Source organism: Sipha flava, unplaced genomic scaffold, assembly GCF_003268045.1.
Source record: "Sipha flava isolate LNK unplaced genomic scaffold, YSA_version1 50_pilon_pilon, whole genome shotgun sequence".
NCBI classification, from domain to species: domain Eukaryota; kingdom Metazoa; phylum Arthropoda; class Insecta; order Hemiptera; family Aphididae; genus Sipha; species Sipha flava.
Window position 1 is genome coordinate 263794 of NW_020273428.1, and position 13594 is coordinate 277387.

General features: G+C 30.0%; 1 protein-coding gene across 1 annotated transcript in view; it reads left to right on the top strand.

The window, feature by feature from the left end:
- LOC112690594 overlaps positions 1-13594 on the top strand; it is a 107927-nt gene that overhangs the window by 38419 nt on the left and 55914 nt on the right. The window contains exons 20-24 of the mRNA XM_025564641.1: positions 51-295; positions 4679-4848; positions 5688-5955; positions 7578-7805; positions 7896-8028. Of these exons, the coding sequence (XP_025420426.1) occupies positions 51-295; positions 4679-4848; positions 5688-5955; positions 7578-7805; positions 7896-8028 (1044 nt within the window). The remainder of the gene's footprint in view (positions 1-50; positions 296-4678; positions 4849-5687; positions 5956-7577; positions 7806-7895; positions 8029-13594) is intronic.

The window sequence follows — 13594 nt, forward strand, 5'->3', positions numbered from 1 at the left end:
TATATTATTATTAGAGTGTCGTTTGATTTTCAAATCGAATTTTCGTGCAGGTCCGAGGCGTTCCAGTGCCTCAAGTGACGTGGTTTAAGGACGGTGAACCATTGGTAACAGCGAAATATGTCACTGAGTGTACGGAAAGGGGTAGATGCACGTTGACGATCGTTGATGCCACGAACGAGGACGCCGGTCGATATGCGTGTGAAGCGGTTAACGTATGCGGCAGGGTGAACACGTTGACGGTTGTCGAAGTAATGGCCAATCGTAGGATGGTGGAAGCAGAACAAAAACTTCAAGGGTATGTTCCCGATGAGACTTAAACGCATCTATCCGTGGCGTATGAACATCACTGTAAATAAAATATTATAATACAGCACTGTCGTACGTGTGCGTGCTACTAAGTAACGGTGTATTTTGAGCATTAAAACCTTTTTTTTTTTAAAAAAACTTATTTCTTCAATTGCACTGTGACTACATTAGGAACATAATCTAAATTCTCGTTCCGCTTTGATTTCGTTTATAATATCTTCTCTCAGAGTAAAATTCGGTTTTTATACGTTATTATGACATTAAGCCGTTATTTAATATAACCTATGGAATGCGAGGTTAAAAATAAACGATTAGAAACATTGCTTTCCTTTGGATAATACCTATAATACTTCTCAAAAATGTACCTATATTTTATTTTAAAATATCATACTTATAAAATTGATAGTTTTAACTCGGACATCATCGATACGATCCATTTTTTACGGACGAAAAATATATTTATACTGTAAACAAAATATGCTCACGGCTAATCGTTTTTGAAATAAAAAAATAAAAATAATTTAGACGCGTATATTAATTATAAGCTATAATGTCTTAGTTTCCATTTGAATGAAACTACACTGCAGAGCGTAGATTACGTCATTTGACCTATATTAGTGGTGCGTAGTAATGAGGGGGGGTTAGTTTTTAGCCTCGTAACTAGAGGTTTTTTGTTATTGTATAACTATATTATAATAACAATATGCATTTAAAAATACACGAGCTTACCGTTTCGTATTAGTGATTTTGGTTATTATTAGATATAGGATTAGAATTTCCTCTAAACGTACACGAGTATTTTCTAATGCATTTATTTGTATTAAAGTATCTTTTCGTTTTCCTAAAATACAAAATATTACGCTATGTCGGGTTATTTGCTAATATTTATTTTCCAAATAGAGTTTCATTAGTTGATGTACGATTAGAATCTTATTAATTTCCATAAAATATACATTTAATATAACCATATAATATGTATATTTTAACTATAATGTGGAATCAGTGGGTTACTGGTTAGGTTTTGAAATTGTATTGACATATTTGGAAAACGTTAGTGATTAACCAAAAATAATGTTAAATTTTAGACGGTCCCAACTCTATTTTATTTGTTAATTTACTAAATAATAAAACTCATTATAATAACAAAAAAAACCAACTATATTATTAAACTTATTATAAAAATAAGCTATTTCTACTCTTAATTCGTTTATTAAACCATAAAAATGTATTTTATTTTGTATAACTATTTATTTATTTTTAATTTGGATAGTTCATAGATGCTTCTAGATGCTTCTTACTGCAAATAGTATTTAAAAATAGTTGTTTCTAGTATTAATAACACTCAAAGGCATTTCATCTTAGTATTATTATATCCATAAATATTTTTTTGAATGCGGCAGATTGAAATTATTTTTTTACGGGATTTTTTTAAAAACACCTGTCATAATAATAAATCATATTAAGATATTTCTATAAAATGATTTCTATCGCCGCATAACGTTAGTATAATTGACCAAATATGGGGATATTTATGAGGTATTTATATAGTATTTGATTTTTATTTTATAAATATAAATTTCAAGATTAATAATCAAGCATGGGTAAGGAGTTTATTCACGGAGATAAAAGGTACATGCGCACAATATATTCACGGTTAGATACACGTTTAGTCAATTAATTATTTCCGTGATTTGTAAACCGTATGAGGATTGATACATAATATACATACATATGCAATTTATAGGTAGGTACAACGTAGTTTTTAAACAGTAAAAATACAAATTAAAACCATTTACATTTGCCCTTCGACGTGTCCAAAATATTGGAAACGTTGCATAATTAACAATGAAGACGATTTACATATCACACAAGGTCAAATAATGGGTAAATGCCTATTATAGTATTGCTAGACTATTACGAAATATTCGTAGGGATAAGTAGTGTACCACCGCGGTTCTTACTAATTATTGCAAATTACAATATTTCCTATGTTAATAATGATATATAGATTCTGAGGTACTATGATTTATTTATAGAACGGGTCATTGGCCTGGGAATTTTAATTACTTTTTTTTAAAATATTTATAAGTAATTGCGGGGATTTAATCCCTTAAAGTCGCTCAAGTCCTTTGGATATAGGCTTTTTTATGACTAAGCTACTTTAACCTAAAAATTGTTTACGTGTCCAGATTTTTACATTAAGATTTAAGTTTACATTTAAGATTAACTACTAAATGGTTGAAATTGTCATGAATATTTGTTCAGACTTTGGAATGTTTTCCCTCATTTAACTGTTACATATATGACTAAACATCCCCCTCTCATGATAAACTCTTGGGTGAGCCTCAGTTTAAAATTTAAATAGTATAGACTCTTGTCTGGACCCCACAAAATGTTTAAACTATAGAATAATTAAATAATTATAAATAATTTACTTTGTATAGAATAATTAAGTGTTTTTATTTAATGCGCTTCGTATACGTTAGTTCTTCAACAGTATTTTTTCAATCTCATTGATACACTACTATCGTCTTAAATTCTGAATTTATTAAAACTATGCGTGATACAGTGTATATTATTTTGTGTTTTTAATACATAATTTTACCAATATTATTAAGAATAATAAAGTTTTTATGAATGTTCACATTTTCCAGGTCCGCGTGCAAGGTGAAGGGTTCTAACCCCTATTTGAGGATCATTTTTCACACATTCTTACTAAGAATATTCTTCTATTCTGTCCTCATTCTATAAAAGTTAAAATTACTTGATAATTCATACATAGTTGTCCATTTCTGTTTTTACAGTGCTAATTTCCTGTCTGACGCATTTTTCTATTGAACTTTTATACATTTTCCACCTACTCTCAATTACCGTTATAAATGTAGCCATCGATAGGACGCATTTTCACTGACAAGTCAGCTGTTCCAGCTGGTCAAACATTTTTTGACATTTATTGATTTTTGATCATGGATATGCCAACGTGTATTTTTTATTGTAAAGTTACCTAACATAACAAATATAATTTTGAACCACCTCCTCCCCTTGGACGATTTCTACGTACAGCTCTGACAATTTATTTATCATTAGAAGGTTTTTTCCATAAATAATTTTTTAGATATTATAATAATATTCAACTGTTTTACACTGTCGAACATACTTTGTATTAAACGTGGGTACTTGTAAGGTATAAGATATATAATCCGTTTGGCTATTCATTTAACCTATTAAGAATATAATTGAAATAAATTAATTCAAAATAATGCATAAAATATTGATTAAATGATTCATAAACATATTTAACTGGAAAATCATATTTTGTATTTTTCATTTTACAAGTAAAACCCTTATAATAATTGGACTATATAGATATAATATATAATATATTTAACAAGTACAAAGGAGAATTATACTGTATAGGTAGGTACTCTACTAGCAAAATGCTTAATTAATTGTAATTATGATTTATAGACCATTGTAACTTAAGATGAAAACAAAAATTTGGTTTTGATGAAAACCGGTGTGTCGTAGGTTAATGTTGTCGTTATTTTATAACTTACAGTCAGTTTTTTGTAATTATTAAAAAAACAATTGAACAATTCATAAAAGGACCTATTTTTTAAAACTCTTATTTGGTGATGATCGGAGTAATTCTTCTGATCGAAATTTGTATATACATACAAACACAAAATCAATACACTTTATGATAAAATTAATACATTCTTCGTTTCAGAATCGTAAACTAAATATTAAATTAATTCGATGTCATTATTAATTTTACCCGTGTTCATAATTAATAAAGTTATATTTACATTAAATGTTTTTTTATACTTAAACACGTATTCCATTACCGGTAAGAAACATTACCGGTAATAGCTTCATTAATTTTCGAAATATTATAGTTGGTATTATAATAGTCAAACGTGACCGTCTTCCCCAAAGAACTTTTCGCTTCTAACATAACGTCTTATAAGGTCTGCATGTATAACATATACTTTCGATTATCAAAATAGGATATCAAGACAAACAGACGTTATCTGGTATATAATATCAATGCAATAAAACACAATTATTGAATATAAATATTACAACAACATGTACATTATCGTTATATCCTAAAATGTAAGACACATGCTGCGCATTTACGTATTTACGATTTTTTGTTAGCGTCTGAAAAAAGATATACGCATTAAATTATTATACCATTACATATATACTGAATCGTATACATACATGGCTCGATATTGTTATACACAATACTAACGATAAATTAAATGGATATCTATGAATTTGTAGAGTGCAGACCGTTGCCGTGTTTTCGAATGTATTATAAGAACGACTACGTGTGTTATTATATTTGTATTATGCTCAACAGGTGTCTGATGAAGAACAACGACTTTAAAGAATCGGCGCCAGTATTTACAAAACGTTTGAACGACCGTTGCGTAGAAATCAATTCCACGGTCCGATTATCCTGTCAGGTACACGGATTACCCGTGCCGTTGGTTTTGTGGTATAAAGACAATCACCCGGTGGACTTTACAGGTACAAAATGTATAATATTATTATAGCACTTTTTGTTCAACGGGTTCCGTGTCCAATAAATATAATTTATACAATATAATACGAAGAAATATTTCAAATGCCATATTGTCATAAAACATTTGGCGCGTGTTTCGAGTGTATTCAATGAATACCTTAATAAAAAAATATATTTACGTTATTTATTCTTCCTGTCGTGTGTGACGTATAACAATACCAGGTAGTTCTAACAATACGTGTTCTCATAAGCTTGCAGGCGCCTTACTGCGGAAAAATGCCAAAAGATATGCGACTCGTAACTGTTTTGGGATATTGATCATAACGCGAAAAGATTTTACGATGACGTAAAATTGTGTTTTCCGTGAACAAATATTTGTACGTAATAAAATTACTGATGAATTAAATCTGAGTAATGGTTGTTGCCGTAGTTTCGTCCGGTGCTTTAAGCAATTAATTTTTTTAATCTCAATACATGTATATCTTTAATTTTAACAGAATTTTTGTGATACCTACTTCAAAATAAATCGTATTAATTTGATCTTGTTGAATCGAAACAAATATTTATTTAACCACCTATTATTTCAAGTAAGTAATATAAAGAACACTAACAGAGATCGTATTTGGTTCATCCTTGAACTTATAAATATATACATATAAGTGCAACGTATGAATTGGTATCCATGCGTTTTAAAAATGTACAATAACTGATTAGGAATTCAGTGTCTACTTCGATTTTTCCTGAATACTTCAACTGTACTTACCGTATTATCACAATGTGCCAATTCAATAACAAACCGAAAAATCTAAATGATCGTTCACATTAATTTTTTTTTTTTCCGTAGGCAACGAAAAATCATATCGAGACTCGGATAACTTTTCTACGCTGGAGCTGACCAACGTCAAATACGATGATAGTGGAGCATACACAGCGGTAGCGACGAATTCCATCGGGACGGCATCCACGCGCTGCGTGTTGGAAGTGATTAACAAAAAGTGCATGGATCCCGCGGTCCCGGAATTCACTTTCGGATTGCCATCGACGTATGAAACTGCTGACTCGATCATTTTGAAGGCGCAGATCGACGCGTTTCGCCCCGTCAAAGTTGAATGGTAAACTGCAGTAATAATGATTCTAAGTATTTCGTGTATGTATATATATATATTGCTAATGTATAGGGTACATTTACGTCGGGTCCTAAAGAATTTTCTATGAGCTTCTAATTTTTAGGCTCATCGAATAGTATAATAAATTAGTTTTTGGGAAAGTTAAAAAATTATTTTTAAATGAGAAAAAATGTGGGAATTGGTTTTTATTTTGTCTGTAAATGTTACAAACACATATTTTTATTTAATTTTGAACGTTGATTACATTTTTCTTTGGATATGAATATATTTAGAATAGTACTTTGAAATCAAAAACTATCATAATGTGTTATAACAAATATAACACGTGATCTTAATCCAGCGCTGGCCAATGGTACCTATAATTGTGTAAAATTATGTATGAGTCAATGAAATGACATCGTTCATTGTGTTATATTTTACACGGCCGTAATTACGTCGTTTTTTCTACATTAATGGTGGAATATGTATTATGATTAAATTCTATAACGTTTGTATCTATGAGATTTGTATTAGTAACCACTCGAAAATGTTTTTCATACAGTACTGATAAACATCATAATCTTTTAATTATAAAATTAACGTTAGTGCATCGTATTTTAATACAAAACGATACACAAAGTAACAATTGTTCAAGATCATTATAAAAATAAATAATCGTCTTAACTTGCATCATTTGGATGGTATATCAGAATTTTTTGTGTTATGGATAAAGCTTACTAAAGTTTAAAATGTTGGATAGAAATAGTACATAAATATTACTACTTTACTAATTACACAGTGTAACTCATATAGAACAATATTCATGTACTAACCAGTATAAGAAATATTGACCAAAATATTTTTCTATACATGAACATATATAAGTGACCAAATTTATTTTTAATTTCAATCGTGCATGAAATTATAATTTATTGTTTACATTTCACTTTTAATTCCTATAATAATGGTGAAACTATTTTTACCTATTAATACTGCTGCAATAGTGTTATTTTATAACATACTAACTGAAATACCAGGCCTCACCGGGAAATATTTAACTATTAGGATAAAAATATTACTATTTAAATTAAATTAAATAACTATGTTGAAAAAAACGCATTGTATATACAGTGTTCGTTTTTATTTAGTTATTCTATATCAATTACTAAAGTCAACATGTGAAAAAAAAAAATTCTTTGGTAAACAAAAAGTGAAAAATTTACACATGTCCATCAATCTATTTCAACCCTTAAAAATAATATTTTTGAAATACTTTCTTAATAAACCTGTACATAATATTAAATATATTCTACTAACATTTTAAATGAATCGTTTAGGTAGTTTTATTTTTACGCTGATATACGAGACAGAATGAGTGGTATTTAAATGTATTTTGATGACATTTAATCATCGTTAAATATCATTAAATATTAAAATATATCGAATATATTCAAAGCAATAATGAATACGTATATTGTTTTCCATACTGTACCACTATGAAATGGTTTATAAATTATTTATATATCACCGTAATAGCAAAACATTTTGCTGTAAAATGTATCGTTTTATAAAATATAAATTATCTATTAGTCACATCACCAGATAAGACTTTTCTTATTCTTTTAAAGGTTCAGAGACGGCATTCAGCTAAGAAATGGACGGAGAGTTGACATTATTACCAATCATGACGGAAACCTAGAACTAAGGATAGCATGTGCGACGAAACGCGATTCGGGTACATACATGTTGAGAGTGTCTAATGATACGGGCACGATAGAAAGTCGTTGTGATGTAGACGTGGTAGAACTTAAGCATTTTAATATAGGATTGGAACAGATTTCTTTGGAAAATAATTTGTAAGTATTTGTTTTTATTATTTGTTCTGTTTTTACTTTTTTGACAGCGCTTAACAATAGTTATTTCACTGCGTGATCATAAATATAAAGGTACTCAAAAAAACCCAAATTCGTCGTGAAACCGAAGTTTCAAGAAGTTGAAGAAGGACAAGAAGTGATTATTGATTCAGAGATCGTCGGTGATCCGCTTCCGAAGATCACGTGGCTTAGGGATGGCTTGAAGGTAGGATTTATAAATAAAATAATGAAGTTATTAGTATAATAATTATTGACATTAAAAAAATCAAGTTTCTTGTTGTATCGTTGAAAAAATAATTCTAAAAGTTACTATAATTATAGTCACAGGTTTTGATACTTAGTTATTCACTAGGATGAAAATGTTTTTATAAAAAAAAATACGAAGCGCACCGTTTTTAGTTACCATTTGTTACTGACTCAATAATTTCTTGATATAGAAACTATGTATAATAATATGACTATGTCCTCCGACATAAGGACACGCATGCGTAGCTTTGAAAATGTATAGCGTTTCCATAGTTTATATGCAAATGTATTATTATGTATGACTCACAACGATGAGAGCTGTGCTAAATATTTCAGTTGCGGTAATAAGTTAGTTTAGTAACTAAAGAAATAAAAAGTGACGTAGCGATGACGTATCGTGTAATGTGCGATTTATTTGCTCTCTGAAGCGGCAATATTAGGCTCAGGTGTTTAATATTACTAACGTTCACCGTGAAAATCTATTAATCGAAAATGCAGTGTGCCAGATGGCCTTTAGAACAGAAACAAGCAAATAATAATATTATTGCTCTAGATTTCACAATTCCGGGCCATTCGTCGTTGGACTAGCCTTTGAAAAAAGAAAATAATTAAAAAAAAATATTGGAATTCCATAGTATCATGATCTATGCGAAACCCGTTTTCACGTAAGTATATATTCCGAACTGACGGTCTATATATACACGGTGTTATATTATCGTAGTATACCAGTACTAGAATGCAGTATTGGTAGTAGTATTGGTATCACTGGTAGTAACTGTATAGCTCGTGCAGTCTGTTGTTGGTATATTATAATATGCACTGGCGTAAGAGGGCCGATGGTCACGTCAGGCCGAACAAATCCTTTTTTGGCAACTCTCCATCGGTGGTCATTGCGCTAATAGATAGTTGGAAAATATACTGCGCATGATAAAACTAGAATAAACCTTTAGGCGAAGTCGTGTTTTCCCGCGACACCAAAGACACGTCGAACGGTTGTCGTCGTGTGATCGAATTCGCCGCCAAACCGTGTGAGCTTGTTTTAGCTGTTCGTACGTATGCGTATATAAATGTATTATCGAATTTACATACGAGTACCACGCACACCGCAATAACATAGTACTGTATGTGTACTCAGGCAATTCTTCCCCCTCCGAACAGTCATTTTTTTTCTCTTTATTTTTCCGCTTCTTCGGAGGGAACGCAAAATCAAAAAGAAAATAACGACTCGCTGAAAGTCATAATATCTCCCGTTGACAGATGCCGCACAATTACCCGGGTATATTGTTAATTGGGCCCATATTTGGAACTTTTGTGAAACCAGATTTCTGACCGTTCGAAAATAGTGTTGTCCAGACGTTGCCATCATCAGACGTACGGAAATAATATCGTGGACGACTTATCATTTTAATTTTTTTAATTTTAGAATTTTCGCTTAAAAAACAATTGAAATCATCAAGTAGAGTAATACCACAGAAAAATGCATAGAACGGGTTTAAAGATACAATACAGATAACCATAGTACGCAAAGGGTATAGAAATAATTATTATAATAAATATGGGGGAATAAATATTTGCGTCGACGGTGGGAATGAATAATCAAATGTTTCGAAGTATTTTTTTAAATAATACCCAATTAATTGACAAAGTTGAGTAGTAATTTTTTGAGAATGAAAAATATAAAGGGTTAGCTTATATAATAGGTAGTTGCAACAAAAACATTTGTTATTTGAAAAGATTTCCACGCCGATAGGTGGTATGTTGCATTAGTCTTAAGATGGTTTGGTGATAGGAAGGAAATCTAAACACCTCTTAATATCAGTTAGCGTTTTCGAAAAGGGAGGCATAGTAATTTGGTATAATGAATACTGCTTTTCTATCACTGTTTTTCATACACAAAGTTAATGACTGATAATAAATTACGTTTAGATGAATCCCATGACATAATTAGATTTATAATTATTTAATGAAAGTAATTAGTTAAATATTTAGAAATGATAACATTGTTATACGCTGTTTTTGAAACAAGAATTACAAATAAATACAGATACAGATACAAATAAAAAGTCATGTGTATTTCCAAAATCAAACTTTTTCAGCTCATATAATATTATTCATTCGAAGCCATAAATGTGTAACTGTATATATTATTTGATTTTTATTTTGACGAAAACAGTATTATTATAACAGCACAATAGTATTATATAACTCGTCTATATAGTACTGGGGTACTATTCTATTTAGTTTGAGGCGTATATAATATATTTATATAATGATATATTCAAATACAATACTTTAAACAATGGTGTATATAATTATAATATTATTAACGTTATAAAGTCACTTAAATATAATATAAATGAACACTCGTGTCCACATGGTCCTTTTAGAATCGCTATCCATAAACAATATATGTGTGACATAGTGAGTAACATAATATGCGATGTCCTCTTTTGCAGTTCTCATTCAATTAGACTATACAGTGAAACCTGAGTATAACGGACAGCCGTAAAACCAAAATAATTGTTCGTTATAAAATGGTACCCGTTGTAGACAGGCTTCAGTGTTGTAAAAGTCAAATTAATTTACAAACGTAACTGTTTAATGAAAAATGAAAATTTTATATATATATATTATATTATTATATTTCTCATCATTATTATTTGTTATTATATTATTCACATACATTATAAATTTAATTATAATATTTCTTACAAAATTATAGTATTGTTTTTTTAACTTAGATTTGGTCATTTCAAGCTCGTTGTGAATAATTCATTTGCTCACTTGCGAAAATCCTTTTTTATCATTTTTATTCAAATATATACATCTTCAGACGAGTAAGCTGTTCAAGAGCTTTTGAGTATTTTTTAAAAGTCTTGGTTTTAGAATTTTCTGATTATTCGTCATCGACTTCCACGAGATTCAATTCAGGGCGAATGTTATCAAAAATTATTCATATGTTATTACGTTTAAATTTGAACTAAGACTTTTGTCCGTTATGAAATCACCGGGGTAAAATATTAATGTCCGTGTCCGTAATAGAAAGAGTCCATTATAGACAGGTTAAAATACATTGGAATACATATATTTTATGTGTATTATTGATATTAATCAGTTGGTTTGATTCGGACGGAGAGAATGAACACAATATTTAAAACAAAGGACAGTTTATAATAATTACATACATAGGTATAATTTTCCTATAGGCTCCTCTGAACGATTACCGTAAAATAGCAATAATAATAATAATAATAAATGTGGGCCAAATAGTACACAAACAATATAAATAATGAAAATATATATATATATAAGGATATAAGAATAACGGTCAAAATAATATTAATAACGAATAAATATATCATCAATAAAATTTAGCTCCATGTCACCCGATGACGGAGCGGTGAGAACGGGGCTCTACTGCTGGTGAAACAGCGTGCCAAAAGGAAATGCCATCGCCCGCCGTTGTTCGGTTGCAAAACGATGTGAAAAAGAACGATGGACGACGGAGACAGTGGAGAGTGAGAGAAAGAGAGAGGCATATCGTTACTTAATTGGTCGGTAATTATTTTAAATTAATTGACCGATATTCCTGTACACTATACCGGTCGGGTGTGGTCCGAACCATGGAGAAACAGAGGAGAACGTGTGTGCATACGCCACACAGACGGCCGTACACCGTTTGGGCGAATCGACCCAAAATGCAGTCCGTTTGGGTGAATAAATATATACCGTTTGGGCGAGGATTATTTAACTAAAAATACCGTTTGGATGGTATAAAAATGCTTATAATATACACTCAACAGTTAATTAAACAAAATTATATAAAATATAAATAATTAACAATAAGTTGCATTTAAAAAAAAATATTGATATGAATAATGATAATATTATTACATATATTATATAACTATATAAGTAGTTAGTAATTTACAGCCAAAAAATTATAAATACAATTACATATAATATAGTATATTTTAAAGTAATCTATTGGCTTTGTATGAAAATGCTCATAATATGCATTCAACAATTAATTGAAAGAAATCATATAAAATATAAATAATTAATAATAAGTTCTGTTTAAAAAAAAATATTGATATGGATATTAATAATATTATTATTTATAAATAGGAATTAATCTACAGTCAAACAATTAAAATAATAAAATTCAATTACAGATAACATAATTATTAGTAGTTTTTAAAGCAATCTATATTATATTTAGATAGCCTCATATTTTAAACCTAAACATTTTATGTATTCTAATTGGTTAATATCCCCTATTTTATATTTATTTCATGTTTCTTGTATAAACTCTTTATTTTTTATTAGCAATAATATCATCCACATCTGTCATCAAATTTTTACCTCCCACTGGTAAAAATAATTTCACTCGCCCAAACAGACTAATATTTTTTTGGTTAAAATTATTACCTTCGCCCAAACGACCACCGCCCACACAAACAGTGTTATCGTCGATCGGTTGATTTTAACCAACGAGCCAAGGAAGCGCTATAGCACTAGCACGTATAGCACGTACATGTAAATTTGGACTATACTACTGATAAATATTCTAATCTAATATCAAAAAACAGTTTTACACGATTCTAGTCATCACAGACATGTACGTAATAATTTTACTTGTATAAAATTAATTTTTGACAAGTATTAAAACAACAATAAGCGAGCGTGTGTAGGGCAATATAAATATCCCGTAATTAAATTTGATATGTTATTAAAAGTTTTTCCAAAACACGTAATAAATCAAAGTAAATATATATGAACGGTTTCTGAAATTTCACTGTAATATCGTATAGAGTGGGATTTCGGTGAGCCGATTATAGAAAAATTACACGTGTTATTATATTGTATTAACGCATAATAGTGTGTAAACTTCGATGACGTTAATTCGAATATAGCTCTACAATAACGGCGTCCACGTGTATTATAATGATATATTTATATTATTATCATTTATAGTTGGTCGAACACGTACGCGCACTGGTTCAGGAAGAATTTTAAGTGGCGCGTGAGAGACATTACCGCAACCACGACCGGCGTTGAACGGTGGTAAAAATTGTTCGCGTTGAGAGAAAATTACTGTCCTCCTTATTAGGGAAGAACCCAATATATATATGTAAATTAACATTAACATGCGACGATTGTGTGCTTTAGTAATTGTTCGGTAAAAAAAATAATACCAAATTAATTGCTGTGCAAGTAGGAGAGAATGCGCCAAACGCATAAAACCGTCGCGTACACGTACAAAAAAAAAAAAAAAAAAAAAGAAATAGTAAAAAAACATGCTGAATTCGTGATTAAATTCCACAAATAACTATAATAATAATAACAAATTATAATAAATTTCGCGAATCGATTTTGACGCGTGCGTATGCAAGTCGTTATTACACGTTGCGTATACGCATACGTATATACACATATTTAATACATTTATGAACCTACGCGTACACACTAATACACACAAACACACACACACACACACACACACACACACACACACACACACA